The sequence below is a fragment of the Temnothorax nylanderi genome, unplaced genomic scaffold (assembly GCF_030848795.1).
Source record: "Temnothorax nylanderi isolate EJ_2023f unplaced genomic scaffold, tnyl_v1.0 TNYL_tig0449_pilon, whole genome shotgun sequence".
Lineage (NCBI taxonomy): Eukaryota > Metazoa > Arthropoda > Insecta > Hymenoptera > Formicidae > Temnothorax > Temnothorax nylanderi.
Window position 1 is genome coordinate 37501 of NW_027249511.1, and position 20826 is coordinate 58326.

General features: G+C 34.5%; 2 protein-coding genes and 1 long non-coding RNA gene across 3 annotated transcripts in view; 1 reads left to right on the forward strand and 2 right to left on the reverse strand.

Moving 5' to 3' along the window:
* The window catches only part of LOC139782895 (cytochrome P450 3A19-like), a 35490-nt gene extending 29625 nt beyond the window's left edge, over window positions 1–5865 (forward strand). Inside the window, exons 5-9 of the mRNA XM_071721973.1 lie at window positions 3399–3493; window positions 3559–3627; window positions 4673–4850; window positions 5253–5432; window positions 5505–5865. Of these exons, the coding sequence (XP_071578074.1) occupies window positions 3399–3493; window positions 3559–3627; window positions 4673–4850; window positions 5253–5432; window positions 5505–5677 (695 nt within the window). The 3' untranslated portion in view covers window positions 5678–5865. The remainder of the gene's footprint in view (window positions 1–3398; window positions 3494–3558; window positions 3628–4672; window positions 4851–5252; window positions 5433–5504) is intronic.
* A 7994-nt stretch (window positions 5866–13859) lies between these two features.
* On the reverse strand, window positions 13860–14535 carry LOC139782889 (uncharacterized). The gene is made up of 2 exons (XR_011721044.1): window positions 14302–14535; window positions 13860–14202 (listed from the first exon to the last, which is right to left on the reverse strand). It is a non-coding gene; the product is annotated as an uncharacterized lncRNA (long non-coding RNA).
* Window positions 14536–15010: 475 nt separating this feature from the next.
* LOC139782891 (uncharacterized) lies at window positions 15011–16016 on the reverse strand. The gene is made up of 3 exons (XM_071721969.1): window positions 15786–16016; window positions 15487–15552; window positions 15011–15262 (listed from the first exon to the last, which is right to left on the reverse strand). Exons 1-3 carry the CDS (start codon window positions 16014–16016, stop codon window positions 15011–15013), a joined length of 549 nt encoding a protein of 182 aa, XP_071578070.1.
* Window positions 16017–20826: the final 4810 nt, after the last annotated feature.

A 20826-nucleotide genomic window follows, 5' to 3' on the forward strand; every position in this document is an offset into this window, starting at 1 on the left:
GCTAATAATGAAGGGGTTACCGATTTTTATCTAAAAAAATCTATATGATTGCCCTAATTTCCGCAAATTTTGAGATATCGAGCTTAATTTTTTTTTATGGATAGAGTATCATTAAAGGTAGGTTGGTGTTGAATTTGGCAATGATCGGTGAAGGGGTTACCGATTTTTGCCTAAAAAGTGTACAAGTTATACATGTAATCTTATATATAGAACGTATCATTAAAGGAAGGTTGTTTTGAATTTTGCGAAGGTTGGTGAAAGGGTTACCGATTTCTGCCTAAAAAATATATAGGGTAGACCGAGGCGAATCGGATTACTAATTAGCACGATAAAATAGCTCGTTTGAAAAAAAAACACTAACGAAAACTGTCTTAAAACTTATATTGATCCGATTCGCCTCGGTCTACCCTAAGTTATTTGATGGATAGAGTACATTAAAGGAAGATTGTTAGTGAATTTGGCGAGGATCGGTGAAGGGATTACCGATTTCTGCTTTAAAAGTGTATAAGATGTACATGTAATTTTATATAGAGTATTATTAAAAGAAGGTTGTTTTGAATTTTGCGAGAATCGGTGAGTGGGTTACCGATTTCTGCTTAAAAAATGTGTAACAATTTCTGCTTAAAAAATGTGTAAGTATTTTTAATGATACTTTATCCATAAAAAAAGTGTGCAAGTAGAAACTTGCACATTGCTTCCTCATAGTTTTTAAGTGTGCAAGTAGAAACTTGCACATTGCTTCCTCATAGTTTTTAAGTGTGCAAGTAGAAACCTGCACATTGCTTCCTCTATAAGGAAGCCAAATTAATAAATATCTACTATTTATAGTAGTAGACAGTATAAAGTTTTTATTGGTATAATTTATTTGCCTTAAACATAGTAAATAGTACTCGATAAATTAAGCAAAATTTGATAATTATATCGCCAGTAAGTGAAGAAATTCGCTTGGGTATACTTAATTCGACCCAACTGGTCAACTTTATTCAAAGGAACGCTACGTTTCGACCTCGGGTTTAGGTTCTTTTCAAGCGTCACATATACAAAATTGTTAATTAGTTAGGCATAATGCCTGCTACACCACATCTAAAAACTAATAAATAAAACATTACGACATGTAACATGTATAATCAACAATTAATTAATATAAATTGAGCGCTTACACAATTTTTTCGTTGAGAGTTACAATGTATAAAAGGACGTTGACGAGCCATATTCGGTCGTTCAATCGTCAAATAAATTTGTCAGGTCGGAGATGTTACCGATAATGTGCGGACACGGAAAATAACAAAACAGTATTGCTTACCGCGATTAGGAGGGGAGAACAGATCAAGAAGTGGGAAAATTATGTCTCTTCTATAATTCGTTCGTAGAGAGCGTTGAGCTTCTCTGTGTCTCTTTGTAGGTTTATGTTATCGTTGAATTTCTTTATAAAAAACATTTCCGCTATTTCCCTCTTCTTGGTCTGTTTCTCCTTATGTAAAATTAATGGTTTTTTCCAATCGAAGTCATGTCCATATGATGTTCTGTGACAACTAACCACGGAATAATTGCTGACGTCCTTTTTTATGTCATTTTGGTGCTCTCTGAGACGCGTGCCTAAGTGCCGTTTCGTCTGCCCAATATATGCGACATTACAATCTTTGCAATTTATTTTATATACTAATTCAGTTTGATTGAGATCATCTATCCTATCTTTCCCTTTTTTTATTATGCAGTCAAGTTTTTTAGGGACCGTATATAGGGTATTAATATTGACCTTCTTTAAATCACGACTTATGGACTCACTCAGGTCTTTCACATATGGTAATGGTATACAATTCCTTGGATCAAAAATTATTTTACTATTATCGGTGGACGTGTTATTTCGTGTTTTGAGGTTTAATCTTTTGGCAATATATTTATTAATAATTGACTTTGGAAAACAGTTGTTGGTCAAGATATCTTTAACAATTTTGATATTAGAATTATGGAACTTTTGGTCAGAGAGTATAATAGCGCGATCAACTAGGCTTGTAATGGTGTTGACTTTGTATTTTAATGGATGATTCGAGTAAAAATTTGTATACCGTCCAGAAAACGTAGGTTTCCTGTACCAGTTCGTTATCAAAGTATTGCCATTTCGGATTACAGTTGTGTCAAGAAAATTAAGTGACCCGTCCTTTTCCGTCTCATATGTGAATTTCAGTCTGGGGTGATAGTTATTAAAGGCACTCAATATTGTGTCAACTTTAAGCTTAGGGACAACAGCGAAAATGTCATCAACATATCTGAAAAATATCGGGATATCGAAATCTAGCAAACTCAGGCAATGCGTCTCCAGATCATCCATTACAATGTCAGAGACGTCAGGAGACAAAGGAGACCCCATGGGAACGCCAAAAATCTGCTCATAAATCACACCGTTAAAACTGAAGCTAGTGGAGGATAGAATCAAGTCAATAGCATATAAAAACTGTTGTAAATTTAGGTCTGTTTTTTTCGAAATGTGACTCCATCTTTCCTCTATTCCTTTAAGTACCAAATCTTTTGGAACATTTGTGAAAAGTGCAGTAACATCAAGCGAAATGTTTTTAATTATGTCAAGGGTGGATCGTAGACGATCATTTCTATCTTTTGAGTTAATTGGTAAAGCGAAGTTTCCACCCAGACTTAAGAAATTCATTATGTTGTCAGGTATCGGTTTATGGCTCGCGTTTATAATCCATTTACTACGGTCTGTGTTTAACAAAGATTTGTAAGCGATGTTTTGTTTATTCATAACATTGTCAAATTTGTTTCTCAATCTAGATTTAGTTTCGTTATTGTATCGATTAATTCTGTGAGAGTTAAAATTATAAAAATCTTTGATTATGTCATTCGGTAAAATAGAGGCCAATTTATCTTCAATCTTTGTGACACTAGATCGTAGAAAATTCATATCATAATTAATGTCTTTGATTTCAAGATTGAGTATATTGCGTTGAAAATGTTTTTTTAGAGTGTCGATAAATTAAGTTTCCCTTAGCTGCGGCGTATATACCGGAGTTAGTGAGGAGTTACCCTATAGTAAAAGGATGCTTCAGGAATACTAGTAAAAAAAAACTGAAATTATTGACCGTTTAGATTTAGAAATACAATAATAAATAGACCTCGATTTTCGCGATTATTTGACGTAAAGAGCGACTGGAGGAAAAAAATTAAAGAATAGTCTTTTGTTCCGTGTGTGAGGGACAGAACTATCCAAAAGTTTTCAGCCTGTAACCGTAAATAGTCGGATGTTTTCATGTCGATTTAAAGTATAAAATTTTGGATTGTATTGTCGCGGACTAACTATATACCTTAAGATTAAAGTTAACAGCACAAGATTAAATAATTAATTGACTAATTCATACACATATACTTTTTGTTATATGATATAGATAAAACGTTTTTCGACATCCAGATGGAAGCATCCCGTAAAGAAAATTTCACGCGAGAAGAGATTCACGATAATGTAATAACAATGCTACTAACGGTACGTACAATATTTTATAATATTTATAAATAAATAAATATTAAAATAAATATTTATGTACATAGGCCAGTGACACAACCAGTATTACGATGAATTTTGTTGTCTTCATGTTAGCAAATTTCCCAAAAATACAAGTATGTATATGCATATTCATTCCAAGATAATTGAATTTACTAGTTAATTAAACAAAGCGTAATAACATAATTTTTAAATATAAAAGATAATTAAGTAATAATAAAAAAATATATTTTTCTAACTTATTACTTTATACCATTTATTATACCATTTATTATCACTTTATGTTGTGATAATATGTAACATTGTTTTGATCGACATTATATTAATATGGGTTTATTGTTAACGTAACTTATTATAGATTTGGTTTGTATAAATATTTTTGAAACTTTCTAATTATCTTTTTTATATGTTAATTAACGTTGATAGCTGTATGCAAATCATATACTGAAGAATTTTTTGTAGATGCAACATGTACAATGTTTTATTCAGATTAAAAATTTTAATAGAATTATCCAAATATCGAGATAGACATATGTTATAAAATCAATTAGAAAAAATGCCATTTATGATCCGAGCTGGACCTTGGCAACCTAATAATATTTCTGTGTATGTCCAAGTATACAAATTTCCAATCTATAGTAAACTGTTAATCGATTAAATTAAATCGGTTAAATTTGATTATTGATAAATAATTGAAAAATATTGATAAATCAATTATTGATTTATAAATTGGAGGAATTTTACTGTTCTAAACGAAAACTGTTAGATAGTAGCATTTCAAACTTCAATTTTACTTTATCTATTTCTATATGTTTATTTACTTTGAATTCGAATGTTCGTACCAACGTTGCTAAAATAACTTTCATAGACAACAATTTTAAAGCCAACAAATAATCGGCACGCAGTTTACCAGGTTGGAAATTTGTGTACTTGGAAACACAGAAATATTATAAGGCTATCAAGAACCAGCTCAGACCGTAAATAGCATTTTCTCTAACTGATTGTATATCACATTGTCCTATTTTACTTATTATTGTTTACATATATTATTACCAACTTCAGTTATGATTAGAATAAAATAAAATTTTAATTGCAACTGTTAAAAGCCTATTAAGTGTTTTGCATTTATGTAAATAAATACTCCACTTAATGTCATGAAAGGAAAAAGTATATGAAGAATTATTGGAGATTTATGGCACGGAAACTATAAAATCGACACCAATTAAATATGATGATTTACAACATATGCATTATTTGAACCGAGTTATCAAGGAAACGATGAGAATTTTCCCTCCTGCCCCTATAATTGGACGAGAAGTAACAGAAGATTTAAAAATAGGTTTGTTTACTTTTTATGAACAAGCAGATACATATTGTTAATTTTTATTAGAATTACTTCTCTTCATAAATAATAATTAAATTGAGAGATGTAGACATCAAAACATCAATTGTTATTCAACTTTTACTTGATTTTATATTAAAAGGTACTGTGCTTAAATATTTCTGTTACAAAAACATTTGATAATAATTTAAAAGTTACAAAAAAGGTGACATTATTCTTATTTTATTAAGATTTACTAAAGAATAACGAAATACAGCCATTTTAATTTCCTGTATGCAATTTCGCTTCGTCAGTTGTATGTACATATACATTTTATGATAAATTTTGGGTTGTATTATTTATTATTATTATGCTTTTGTATTGTAATAATTTTTTGGTGATAAAAAGTACACATTTTAGGAGAAGTTACTTTACCAAAAGGCACAAATATTTTTATACCAATTATTAAAATGCATCGAAATAAAAAATATTGGCCAAACCCATTAACGTTTGACCCGGACAGATTTCTTTCAAAAGAAATAAAAAATTGTCAATCGAATTATTACATGCCTTTTAGTGACGGACCAAGGAAGTGCATAGGTATGTAGTCACAAATAATATATGATAAAGTATCATGTCAAAATTGATTTACATATATTACCAAATTTCCAGGTATAACATACGCAATGATGTCTATGAAAGTTATCTTAGCAACGTTGGTACGAACATTTGAATTCAAAGTAAATAAACATATAGAAATAGATGAAGTAAAATTAAAGTTTGAAATGCTACTATCTACTGCTGAGCCTTTAAAAGTCAAACTTGAGAAACGATATTGCCAATAAACTAATGTAAAAGTATATTAAATGTAAAAATATTATACGTACGTTTGTATAATATTATGCTTATATAATATTATATTTTTGTGTAATATTCTGTATATCTTACGTTGGTGGTTGGCTCCGATTTAATATTTCTTTAGTTTGTGACGTTGTATGATATGGAATGTAACAATAAAATGTATTGAAGTAAATCTCTCTTTCTCTCTCTCTCTCTCAAAATTTTTAGCTTTTATTAAGTTTTAATGCGTTTCATCCTTTATCAAACGATGCTTTAGTATTTCAACTTATGACTACAATTCATGTCTCTCTAAAAATATAGAAGACTTTGTCGTTATTTTTTACAGATGAATTTTAAAAATTTAACGCACATTTCAATAGTTATATTACACGTACCTGTAATATTACGATAAGGTGTCTGGTTCTATTTAACAAATTTTGAGAGTTATACAATATTACATAAATATTATATAAATATTAAAACCAAGTCTGTAATATAAACATAATAACATTCATAAATGAAATACGTTAGTTACCCTTTTAATAGATGCATACATAAATTTTTTAATTTATATTTGCACAATCTTAAATAAATCAATGTTTAATTTGTTTTCTGTTGATAAAATTATCTGTATAAAAAAAACAGGAATATAGCGTTTTTCTTCAAAACGAATAGCGTAGATCAAAATACACAGTACCCAGCGAGAAATGACCCATCGAATCGACGTCTAATTGACGTCGAAATCATCGATATTACATCATATCGAAATAATGCTCGAAATTTGAAGCTTATTTCGATGTTTGTGCTATATGACATTTTTTAAAAGAAAAGATTATATTTGTGACATACATTCATCGCGCCAGACTGTAAACAGGCAAATTATGTATTTTCTGTTAAGACATCGATATTTCATCATTTCGATATCGATTTAAAGCTTTTTTTATTTGCCTGTCAAATATATAATAACATTGCCATTATATAGAATGCAATATGAATAAAAAATTATATTGGCAGACATGGATAATGTAAATATTTTATGATTTTAGCATTATAATAATTGCGTTACAATATTAATTTTTTTAGGCTTCCATTTCCATTAAATAGTTAATTTATAACTGTAAAAGTCACAACAAAATTCCTGTTTGTAATTTGACAATTTTGAAAATTAAAATATTATATAATAGGTACATTTTCAGTACTACATCCGCTCATTTATTAAACAAGAAGTTAAATTAAGCAACTAATTAAATTATTAATATTAAATATTAATATAATAAGATATTTGTATTTACATTTATCAAAATAAAAAATACGTTTAATTATGAAAATAAATATTAATAATTGGACTTATTAAAAATTAAATAATTTGTTCAGATATTGCGGTCGAATTCTTTTCGCGTTTTACAACGCCCGATCGTTTTACATTAGATGGCGCGAAGCGCGAGTCGCCACTTTCAAAGAGCCCCCGCCTCCTTCCTCACTCGTTAGGTGTCATGGCCGCACTTGCTTGCGTTTCTTCGAACGTGTCGAGTCCGTTAGGATGCCGTCCTGTGCCCCATGGGGCTAACCAATCAGAATGATTCCGAGATTCCGTTTTCCGAAATTCCGTTCTGCATGGGACGGCACCCTTACCTCTTTCTTGACGGATTGATCGTTGCGGCGTGTGTTCTGGAGACCAACCGAGCGAGAGTCGGATCACCAGGGAGAGCTCACCGCCAGGAAAGGGAGAGCTGCGGCAGCTAGCGTCCGAGAGGGAGGATCGAGGCGAAGAGTCCGGTCCAGCGAACGAGGCCCTTAAGAGATTCTCATTGGGACGCCATATTTGAAGACAGACATTAGTCAAAAAAGTACGAGGACCTCTTCTAGAGTTTATATTCGTCTTGAGAGATCTGAGAATTACTTTCATTCTTGTGGCTCTGGCTTGAAATTCTAGCCCAAGAACCGATCTTATAGACATTAATGCAGAGGCCCCCCTCTCTTTTAATTTTCTTTCTTCTTTTTTTTCATAATCGGTATTACATTTCAGTAAACATTTGGACTCACATTTTCAATCAGTAATCCAGACATCTTAATTCCGTCCTGTAAGATCTGGTTTTTTATTTCAGTTCATTTATTTCCTATTCTATCTTCAGGACAGATTACTGATTTGATTTGCTTTCATTTCAATTAATTTAAAAACTTTTTAGTTACTCTCAATTTCTTTCACGTCAACATATTTTCTTTTTTTGTAAAGATAACTACACATATGATCAGTATATTAGGAACAATTTATGGCGCAATTTACTTGGGATATAAAATAACCATTTACTTTTACTTTTAATCATTTATTTTTAATTTAAACGAATTGACTTTGTAAAAAAAATGCATTAATGTTTGTAGGGACGCTAAGACGCCTTCCGTGAGCGGTGCGATCGTCGGTCCTCTTTTGAGTCAAGGAATTTAATCCTTTTAACTCGGGATCGGACCTCGTGCGATTTCGAGAGGAATAATGGTACTGAGATTGAGGTCTTATTTAAAATAAAAAGAACATTTAATTAAATTTTATAGACAAATTAAACATTTATTACACAATATAACAATACGTGTTGCTGAGATTGATAGGGTGAACATTACAATAACATAATGGTTGTACCGACATTGGTAGAGAATCAGGTATTGAGATGAGCCGGAGTGTATGTTATTCGAGTGTGTGAGTGTATATGGGTACTTGAAATTTAAGTCGACATTTAAGAACTAGATATAAAGAAAAGGTTGGGGAGTGAAAACAGAGGGACAAGAATTTTATGGAAAAAAAAAAAGAGATGATTGTTAATCTAGGGTGACTATTTCGGGAGGGTTAGGTTCATCGATGTCGATGGTGGAGGCGGTCGAGGGGGTCGGGGATGGTACCCTGTGTTCGACCGGAGGAGGGGAATTGGGTCTAACGGGGAGTATGCGGAAAGGGCGGACGCGGCAAACGGGGCGATAAGGTGCGGGAACGAGGCGAGAGGGTAGGACAACGCGACGGGGTGAAGCAACGGGGCGATTCTCCCGTGATGAGCAACAGGGCTCCTCCGTAAACGCTGGTGGAGGCGGTGGAATGGCGAGATGCGGAGGACCGGGGTTATCTTGTTCCTGGGGAAATTCCGATCCTTGGGTTTCGACCTCCTTTCGCGCCCGCTTATGTTGACGACGTCTTTCGTGTCTCGCGGCGTTTCGCGACTTCTCATGGGTGGGACCGGCCGAATCCACTACAAGTTAGCGGATTGTTAATTATTAAAATCCGCCAACTGGGGGGAAGTCACCTCAGGTTTTGGAGGTCCAAGGAGTGGCTCGAGTCTACCAACGAGTCAACTAACTCAACCAATATACCTCTAGTCCACCGACGAGTCAGCTAACTCAAAGCAATATACCTCGGTCCACCGACGAGTCAGCTAACTCAAAGCAATATACTTCGGTCCACCGACGAGTCAGCTAACTCAAGGCAACATACCTTGGTCCACCGACGGGTCAGCTAACTCAAAGCAATACCTCGGTCCACCGACGGGTCAGCTAACTCAAAGCAATATACCTCGGTCCACCGACGAGTCAGCTAACTCAAAGTAATAGAAGACTATGGCGGATCTACCGATAAATCGGCTAATTCGGATAGTTGAAGGTTATAACTGAGAGACTTCCCTAACCCGTGAATATATAAACGAAGGGGAGCCGATATATATACGTGTGTGTGTGTACAGGACTTACTTTTTGATGAAACAGGTGTATGGGTATCTCTGTCGGGGCTGGTGCTGACCGCAGGTCTCGCCGGGTCGGTAAGATGGATGGTGACACTTAGCGCGCACAGACTTTACTCGCGATCCTTTAGGGTGGGAACAACAGAAAATTGTTTTCGAAACTAGAATGAGTATACGGACTCAGGACTGAACTGTCTCGTGCCGGATCGGAAGTGTCTGTAAGTGCTTAAAGTCGCGATTTTTATAGGAAAGTTCCAAGGGTGGAAAGGGTGGATTTCCTTGTGGGAGGTGTCTGGTTTTCGTTTTGGGACTTTTGGTTGGTGGGATTCTTCTAATTTTTATCTAGAGGGTTTTCTATTGGGCGAGACGTTTCTCACCCAAGAGCCAGATCTTAAGTTTTCGCCTATCCTAGAAAGCTAGAGACGGTTATCGATTTTTCCGGTTTTCCATTGGTGAGTCCCCTCGTAAGGCCCCCACCGTCCTATCGGGGGTGCAACTCATCGCTTCTCCCAGTGTTGCATGACGCATTTGTTTTCGACTATTGCCGATTTTCCTTTTATTAGGGGTCCTTATTTATCTCGCGACCCTGTTCCTATGTTAACAGACGATCCATACCTCTCGATCTTAAGTGCAAACAGAAACTTCCACCATGTGTATTTTAGAACACGTATTAGGCTTTGTTTCTGTTTGTCGGAAACATCGTACGAGCAAACCTCGCTCAATGCAATAAAGATTTTTACAAATTTATCTGCGACTAAGGCCCTTTTCGCGCGTCATGTCGCCGGGTGGGCCAGACAACTGATAGAATTCGTCTGGGAGGTCGCTTTTAGTTCCTCAAGCAAATGGGCAGTTTGATCGTAAAAAAAAAAGGAATGCGAGGAGATCAAACCTCGCTTGCCGATCGATAACCGTCTGCGCTTAGTTTACTTATCTTAAACCTAGGGCTATCTTAGGTACCTAAGAATTCTCGCGAAAAAGGGGAATCGTGGAGTCTGCAGGACGTAACACTATCTAGACTTAAATAATATGTTTTTGATGATAAATACATATATATGCAACTCTATCTAGACTTAAGTAATATATTTTTGTAATAATAAATGTGCATATATGTGCAATTCTATCTAGATAAATAAATTAATTGTAAAAATTATTTCTATTGTAAGTTTTGTGATCCTCTTCTAATAAAGATATTGGGGAGAAATAAATAGATAATTTTCGATATATTATTGAACATATAAGTAGTGGAATGTGAATATATTTATTTATTTTAATGTATAATACAAGAAAAAGATCATGTTTTGTGGCTTCTAATAATAGCTGCAGTGAGGAAATAGTAATCAATATTGAGTCGAAATCGATTTATTCTGAATTGAAAAGTCATCGAAAGTAGTACCACATTTCAATCGAGATCAATGAATATTTCAATTACTTTTCGATATACGTTTTTGACGTCAATTAGACGTCGATTCGATGGGTCATTTCTCGCTGGGTAGTGTCTTTAAATATACACGCACAGCCCGGGAAAAAAAGATTATATATAATTATATATAAATATATATGATTATATATAATGCAATTATATATGAATTTTGTCTCTATATGATCATATATAATTATATATAATCATATATAATCATATATGACCAATTGACCATATATAGTCAATATATATTGAAAAAGAACTGTTAACTTCGATAATAAACATTGATAAATTAAGATTTATATTTTTTCAAAAGCTATAAAATCAAAAGTGAAATGATTTATTCCATATATTATAACTTTGGCACTGCTTGACGTGAGACATTTTTATACCACTGTCTGTCAAATTTTAAATACGAGAAACGAATCCTATCGAATGCCATCTATTGGATAATCCCGCGAATTTAAAATTTATATATGATTATATATAATCATATATAATTTACATGGATAAATGCCTCTTATATATAATTTATATATAAATTATATGAACTTATATATAATATGTCAAAATGTATATATAAAACATTTATATATATTTAAATAATATCCCGGGAAAAAAAGATTATATATAATTATATATAAATATATATGATTATATATGAACATATATAATGATATTATATAATTATATAGGGTTATATATACTTCCATATGAATCTTATATGGATCCATATATGAGTGCATATATGATCTATTGTTCATATCTAGTTATATTTGGAATTATATATGTCCATATATAATCATATATGGACCCATATATAATTTCATATATAGAGACAAAATTCATATATAATCATATATAATCATATATATTTATATATAATTATATATAATCTTTTTTCCCGGGATATTATTTAAATATATATAAATGAGCTTGTGTAAAGCGCGCCACGAACCCATGGCACCTCGTTTCGCGTGAAAAGTGCGACAGGCTTTAAATGTTGTGTTTTGGTAAAGCAGCGACTTTTTTACGAAATAAAGTATTCTCTGCTTTAACAAAAAGACTTCAATTTATCAACAATTTCCCTTATGAAAGTACTGGAGACATAAGTACTCAAAGTACTACTAAATTCGACCATACTGACTTCGTCAGTACACCTTCCCAGTACTCATCCAATACTCATTCAGTACTCCCTTCAGTATTTCCTCTAGTACTTCCTCCAGTACTCCCTCCAGTACTTTCTCCAGTACTCCTCCCAATACTCCCCCCAGTACTCTCCCCAGTACTCCCTCCAGTACTCCCCCCAGTACTCCCTCCAGTACTCTTTTAGTACTTATCGAATACTCGTGGGATACTAACGTGTGTACAGACGCAGTAGGGGAGAGTGGGCCCCCTTGAACCACGTTTTTTCAAATCAAATTAAAAATGGTTTTTAATAACTTCATTATAATATAAATAAGACTATTCGATGTTTAATATAATAAACTTGGTTTGTAAATGATTTAAGAAGTAAATTTTTAGAAATACTTTGCAAAAATAATGATATTTCGAAATGCTGCGTTTGTCACAGTGGGCCCCACGCGTGGGGTCGATTGAGCCATAGCGTAGGGTACACTGTGACATGTAATGTGAAAGGTAGGGTACCCTGTGACATGTAATATGAAAGGTAGGGTACCCTGTGACATGTAATGTGAAAGGTAGGGTACCCTGTGACACGTAGTCTATTAACTCTTCTCTCTACAAAAAGAAAAAACCAAGACTGTGCTAGAGAACCAATTTATCAATAATCGTGTAATATTTGTTTCATCAGATGACCTAAGAAATTGAAAACTGAAAACAAAGTCCTATAACCGCACTTTTTGTCGTAACCTAGCAGAGATCAACGAATATTGCCTAACAGCGACTCGATTACATGTGATCTGTAACTAAAGGGTGAAAAAAAGAGAAAATAAAAGTGTGGATATGATTATCGATGGAAATTATTTCATTTTATAGGAAATTTTAGGCACTAACATTTACTATTCCGCGATCGAAACACACTACGGAAACTCGCGCTGTCACGTAGGTAGATTAGGTAGTTCTGTAAGCGTGGCACAGAGGTCACATTGGATCCCACTGAACATCGATATTATTTATCGTAAATATTTCAGATACAGAACAATTAAACGTTTTTGTGCGCACGTTGGTATTGAACCTAGATCCCGACGAACGTCTTATGAATTTCTTTTTAACTGTAGGTTAGACCGGGGCACGTTGTCACACGGGGCACGTTGTCACATCGGCTTTATTTAAAAAACTAATAACCAGAGGGGAGCACCCGTCATTCCCAAAACGTGTTAGTGTATGCCCATCTTTGGTGTGTTTACAGTGTTGAGATTGCTCCAGCCGTGTTGACGTAAAATCAACTTGAAAGTTTTTTGCGACCGTAAGTAAAATTTTATTGTCTAATACCCTTACAGAAAAAAAGTACTAAAAGTACACAGTAATAAATTACTGTAAATACTGGCAGTAATATTTTGGCGAGTACTTTAGAAGTACTGGGCAGTACTGGATTACTGGTAGTAATTTATTACACAGAACTACTGGTGCTTAGTATTGAATTACTGGGTATTGAATACTGGTGAAAAATTACTGAAACTACTTGCTGTGAAAAATACTGAATTACAGGGTACATATTAAATAGTCATGAAACTTTACAGAACATGATACTATTTATAATAAATAATATTATGTTTTAAAAAAGTTTCACGAATGTTTAATATGTACCCTGTAATTCAGTACTTTTTATAGCAAATAATTTCAGTAATTTTTTACACCAGTATAGTTAACATTCTAATAAAATATATTGAAATGTAATGTTTTGTTTTCAATTTTCCAATTTGTATGTCACATTGTACTAAAAATATCTTTAATTAAATTTGTAATTTAAAGCATTACATGTAATATATACAAATTGGAAAGTTGAAAACAAAACATTACATTAATTTCATTATAATTTGATTAGAAAATTAATAAAAGTATATTTTTATTTATATTAAGTGCTTTCACACATTAAAGGAAATATATACTAATTTATTAAGTATATAGTATGCGTACACTTTTACAGCAGCCAACTTTTTCAAACATGTTTACGTGTTTACGAAGTGATATTTTGATATTCAAAATGAAAAAGATAGATTATAAACAGAACAAGAAGTTTGAGATTATAAATTTCATTGCTTTTCTGTTAATGGCTCTTCCACTGCTTTTTCATTTGCTTGCTCTTCATTTCTTTTATTACGCCATGTATTGGATTTGTTGTTTAGTTTACTCTTCATTGCCTTGAAAATTTCTCCCATAACAGCCGTGTGTAATGCCCCATCTGCAGGGCAATTAAATTCTTTTGCAATATATTCTGTGGAACATAAATAATTATTTATTAAAACAAGAAATGGCAGATTAAAGAAAAATTTTAACTTGTATAAAGCAATGTACAGTAATATATATATCTTACCCATTACAGCCTTCTTCACTGGAGGATTCAACTCTGGCTTGGCCTTCACATCATTCATATGGAGTTTATTTTTCCCTCGAGAGAAATTGCTCATTATTCCAGTCATACTGGAAGTGGCCATTTCTTCATCAGTAAAGATAAGGTCCATGATGGAAGTTGTGAATATAGACAGCTTGCTGCGGCTGAGTCTTTTTAACTTTTGTCTCTACTTTCCTTCCCGCAAAATCTGTGACATTTTTCTGTAAAGTGAGAATAAAGAGAAAATGTATACATTTAAAAAATATGCTACTATGATATTTTAAAAAATCTACATATATATTCAAAACAATATAACATTTTCTCCAATTACAGTCTAACATGAGATTTAAAATGTTCACTACAGTGGTTTTAAAAACCTTATGTTAACAATACTTGGTATGTCTCTGAATCAAGCAGCAATAAAGATATAAATTTTTAGAAATGTAAGTCAATAACACTAGTATAAGCGGTATAACGGACTAATGAACAATAATTGTACTGTACTGAGACTTTACCCAATCATAATATTTTATATTCCTCAAAAGACAGATAAAATATTTTCATAAATGCTTCAGAAGAGTGACAAACCAATACAATTTTGTTTCATTCATTTATTTCCTTCAAATAATTTGTCATAGTTTTCATATGACATTTATGTTTATTTTACTTAATAAATCAAGTTCAAGAAAAGCTATTTATATAAAATGAGCATTATACTACTTGCCTTAGCAGAATCGGCGGCGAAGGACGCGACGGTAAGGAAGGAAGGTAAAAGCGGCGTTTCACGGCCAGATACGGCCTCCGCGCGGATCTGCCGTGGAAGGCGGGTAGGTGGGTACACACGTTCGTTCTGAAGTTGCACTGGCTGCTCTGTGTGAGCAATGGTTGGCAGTAGCTGCTCTTCTGTGTGAGCAATCGTTGGCAGTAGCTGTTGTTCTAGGCTCTAAAAAATAAAATGCAATAACTGTACTTTAGTTTCTTTTCAGGCATAGTTTTAGACAGACGTTTTTCTGAACTTAAAATTTTATCATATATGGGTTCCAAATTCCAGAGATCAAGATAGCCTAATATCTATGTATAAAGTAGCTAGATCGATTGGTTGTTCCTTATAGTTTTACACCTCTGAAGGAGTTGTTATCATTTCACAAAGACTTCGTTATTACTAACCTGATTATGATGTAGCTGAGGTTCGTAAGCATCTGCTTCTGTAATAGTGCTCCTGTCTGCATGGACCTGAGAGTAATTGTTTGAATTATAAAGTAATTTTATATATATTTAAGGATGTATTAAACATATTTTTACAAACGTATTAATATTTATACTTTAAATAAACTATATATATGAAAGTTGTGTTCATTACAATCTATTTTTATTGAACACCTTTTTAATAGTTTATTTACTTTATTTGTTATTATTTTTATTGTTACAAAGTAAAATTTTAAGAATAATGATAAAAATTGATTTACCTCACTATGTCTTTCAATAGCATCCACAGTATTGTTAGCTTTGTTGCTAATATTGTTGTTATCTTTGTGAAGATTTTGATTTGAGTGACTTGGTTTACTGTTATTATTACTATTCTTGTCACTACTGTTGTTACTATTTCTACTGCTTCGACCATCTTTAATGAGCACAGAATCCATATCTCTGCGCAATCCAGCCATATCCTTACATAAAGTAGATGACATGGCAGTCATTTTATGTAGATCTAGAATCAGATCAGAAGAACAGAAAATCAGATGTAATATGAACAGCTATAGCAGATATTTACCCTCACTAATAGCTCTTAGTGCTCGTAATCTTGCATTATCCTCCCTTAGCCTTTTATTATCCACTTTCAAAGTGCTAATTAAGTCGATTAGTCTGTCCTTACTCCATTTAAACATAGAACTGTCTTCGTCATTATCCTCCTCCTCCTCTTCCTCAATATCATCTATTAAATCAATCTAGAAGGAAATAAAAATACTAGATAAGAGACATTGGATTTTCCTTTTCTTGGGAAAAAAAAACAGAACAAAAGATAATGCACATAAATGCACACGCAACTTTAAGTACTAAAAATTCCTTGGATGGGGGGAAAAATTAAATGTTTTTTCCAAAGCATAAGACAATATTAACCTTACCTGAGAAGTTTTTTTGATAAAATCTCTTGGTAAGTTTTCAATTTGCGATTGAAGCAAAGCGTTAGTTTTTTTTAATAGTTAATGCTTTAGTCTTCTGCTTTTTCGGTGGTGGTGGTTTATCAATCTATTATTAAAAAATTAAACAGAGCATTAATTTTATGCAAAATTTATAAGACTGATAAATCCTATACTCAAGCGAAATAAAAGAGAGAGCACTAATTGTTACAACAAGCTACAAAATTTCAAACATACTTAACTCAAAATAGAGAGTAAAATTATTTATACTGAACGTACTTTAGCAGACGTGATGGTATTATCGTTCTGTATTGATGAATCCAGATCAGATAAATCCAGATCCTCTGTTTCAGAACATGATGGTTTCTTACTACATAGTTTTCGCCTTTCCTCTGGAGAAGGATTAGGCACACCGAAGAGTTCAATATTTTTGACGTGTTGGCACATATCAATAAATGCTACAATAATATTCATTTTATACTTTAGTACTCAAATAAAAAAAAATGTAGTATGTTAAACTATGTTAAAAGAATTACTTACTTCCCACAGATCTCACCCTTACTACTAAATCTTCCCAAATGATATCTTTCTTCTTTAAAATTTTTTCCATCATTCGGGCACATTTTATGTCTTCTTTTATGGGCCATCGAATGATCACCTCAGAATTAAGGAGATGATGCAAATTTGACTTCGTATTTCTTTCCTTTAGCCAGGCTTGAAAGCCTACTTGAACAGGCTTCTGCCTCTCATTGATAAATTGCACAACGAGGCACTTCTCATCCGACAGTTTAGTTTCAACAGCACATTTACTGCCCGACATGATAACACTGGATAACACTTTACACTTCAAATTTTAGTGGTTAAGATACTCATAAAGGTGAGAACGACGAAACAAATCAAGGATCAAATGCGATAAAGCGAGAACGTAACTTCGTGAAAGTAGTGGTATATGCAGCCGATCACAACAAGGTCGATTTGTAAGACACTGCGTAACTTCGCGCGAAAATGAACGGCGGTCATATTGGTAGCAGCGTACGTGTTACTTCGGGCTGCATTCGGAAACGTCACCCGAGTGCACACGAGTATACTCCCTTCTCTTTCTATCTCAGCGAGTTAGACGCAGCCTCGGGCGTCATTGGTCCGCTAGATTTCGTCAACGTTATGGCGGCTTAACTTCTGATTTATTTGTTTAAACTTGTGGCGGAGGTTAGCAAAGTTTGGATTTTTCACAATTGCTGTAATATTTGTGAAAAAAATGTCGCGCCGAGGCCAATACAAACAATATTCCTATTCCTCCCAGTACCCTTCGTCGTCGACAGCAAGTAATTATATAAATCGTATACAAAATAGGGTTAATAAGTGAGGTTAATAAATATCCTAGACTAGCATTTCTAATTAAAATGCACTATTATATATAGCGCTATTGCATTATTCTATGTTTAACGTCTAAATGAACGATAGAGATAGAATATAACATACAATAGCGCTGATAATTTTACACGAAAAATGCAATAAGATTTCCGGTGTTTAAATGGACCATTATACTATATATGCACTCTTTGTAACACTGTGTTGCAAGGGAACAAATTATTATATTTAAATTATTATATTACAAATTATTATATTCTAAATAAGTATTATATATGTACTATGTGGAGAATATTTTTTGGTATACCATCAGCATTGTTATTTCTTTATATTTCTTTTTGCTATAGGATAGACCGGGGCACGTTGTCACACATTTTTTTCAATATTTTTTGTATTTTTTACATTCAATATTTGAGAGTACTGTGATATGCCAAAATTTCGAGTGAACCCTCAGCTTCAATTGGACAGTATCGAATTTTGTGTGATTGTTACTCTACAGTTGTTACATAACAATAAATAACGACAGGTCGCTTGTGACAACGTGCCCCGTGACCGGGGCACGTTGTCACATCAAATGTAATTGCATGCAAAATGTTATCCAAACTGTATTCAACGTAAATATCAATATATTATAGTGCGCTGCAATGTAAAAAAGTAAAATCCTTCACAGAAACATTTATTTTATTTCAAAAAAGTACAAAAAGCACGAAGTTTTCGTCTTAATCTAAATACAAGAATTCCACTCGAATGCGCAACTTATTGATCGTTAACAGCAAGACGAATTACTTCTAGATCGACTACTGCGGCTCTCGCAGTTTTTCGTTTGTAGGAGCGCACCATATCCCAATTGCACCTATGACATTAAAATTCGTGACAACGTGCCCCGAGGGCATTTTTTTACTCCAAACAGCCTCATGGCCGACACGTTTGAGATATTCATAAGGTTAGGTATTGCACGCGGTAGGTAAAAGTACATACTTTAAGATAATATAAAGGTTTATTCTAAAAAAACATAAGCTTCATGTCCAGTACGTTGAATATTAGACAATAAAATTTTACTTACGGTCGCAAAAAACTTTCAAGTTGATTTTACGTCAACACGGCTGGAGCAATCTCAACACTGTAAACACACCAAAGATGGGCATACACTAACACGTTTTGGGAATGACGGGTGCTGCCCTCTGGTTATTAGTTTTTTAAATAAAGCCGATGTGACAACGTGCCCCGTGTGACAACGTGCCCCGGTCTACCCTACAAAACTATATATTTTGCTTAGAATAGGGGAGACCGGGGCTAGACCGTTAGTTTTTTTTCGGTGCCGATTTTTAACAACAAAATAAATAATTGTAGTTAAAAGTGGTATACCACTGTAAAGAGTGAACCTTTAGCTACAAAATTTATACAGGAAATTTTTATCTACGACGCTTTGTTTAACCGGTATAGAGCAAAAACGACAACGGTGCAAAAATTGAAATCTAAAAAATGCCGGGGTTGAACCGCCACCCCCCCCCCCCGGGGTTAATCCGTTACACTGCATTTTCAATACATATACGTACATCTAATCCTGAAAAATGATAGGATACATTTTAATAATTGTTTTTTAAGAGAAAAATAAAAACTTATTTCAAATTTTTATGCGAAACATATTAAAAAATAATTGTTTTACCTATTCCATAAAACAATTTAGGCACGTGAATACAGAGGTTAACCAAATCGTAAACTCCCCAACGGCACGTCACATTGTCAACGCGGGCAACCACGAAGAACACGCGTGACGGCGTTCCGGTGCCATAGGACCCTCGAGCAACCTAACCAAGCCGCGTTTCTCGCGGGTGAGCGATAAATAGCGACAGGGGGGTTAGAAAAGCTCGCGGTGGAGCGCGACCATTTTACCGACTCGACGGCGTCCTCGCGCCGATTCCTCGATGCGCCGACGACGACGACGGCCACTACCACCACGACGACGACGACCACGACCACCACCACCACGACGACGACGACGACGGCCACTACCACCACGACGACGACGACCACGACGATGACGATGACCACCACCGACACCACCACCACTACAACGGCGGCGACAATGACGCCGAGACGATGCGGCGAACGCTGGACGATGCGGTCGCACGCGCGACTGTCACTGACACAACGACCAACAACGACGATCTACCGCGCGCGCGGCATGTCAACTCTCGCGCGGAAATCGCGGGATCTCAGAGCCGTGCCGTGTCTCGCCGTACCTCGCCGACGTGCCGTGAGCGCGAGCAATCTCGAAAACAACGGTCCGCCATCTTTTCGGTCGGCCAAAACACCCGTTTTACGACGATACGTGCGTACCATTTCCCTCCTACACAAACTGACGCACGTGCAAGGGAAGACAGAATCACGCTCGAGGGAAACCTAACCTGAAATCGCCGTGAGCTGAAGTCGTGCGCCCGGCGCGCCACAGTGACGAGACTAGCGGACCAGCCCCGGGTGCTTACTAGCGGATAAGCCCCAAACATAAGTTTCAGGTTTGATCGCCCACGAAATATTAGACATTAACGATAATGAAAAAATTACACTGGATTCGTGTTCAGCATGCATTACTCTTTATAATTACGTACCTCGAGATTTGGAGAGCAAATATTATTGCAGATATTACAATATTTCCACGCGCAGAAAATTTCACTTTCACCTTCCGAAAACACGTTTGCCCTCGTAAAAATCATAACACGGCAGGCAGGGTTGGGAAGTAACTCGTTACTTGTAACGCAGTTACCGTTACAAGTTACTTTTTTTGGTAACTTACTGGTAACTGCGTTACATTTTTCTTTTGGTAACTGTAACGGTAACTTAGTTACATTTTTTCAGTAACTGTAACTAATTTAACAGTTACTTTTATCGTTACTTTTATCGTTAAGGTAAGTTTACACACGCAATGATTAGTGGCGCCAACTGACTGGCATTCATTGGTGCCAGAAACCGGCTGGCAAACTCACAAGTGTTTACACAGTGA

Bases quoted from the DNA above. Each gene is read 5' to 3' on its own strand.
- LOC139782891 (XM_071721969.1), bottom strand. From the start codon at position 16,016: ATGACTGCCATGTCATCTACTTTATGTAAGGATATGGCTGGATTGCGC. The intron at 15,553-15,785 runs GTAAATCAATTT...AATTACTCTCAG, and splicing joins CTATTGAAAGACATAGTGAG to GTCCATGCAGACAGGAGCAC. The intron at 15,263-15,486 runs GTTAGTAATAAC...TTTATTTTTTAG, and splicing joins CTCAGCTACATCATAATCAG to AGCCTAGAACAACAGCTACT.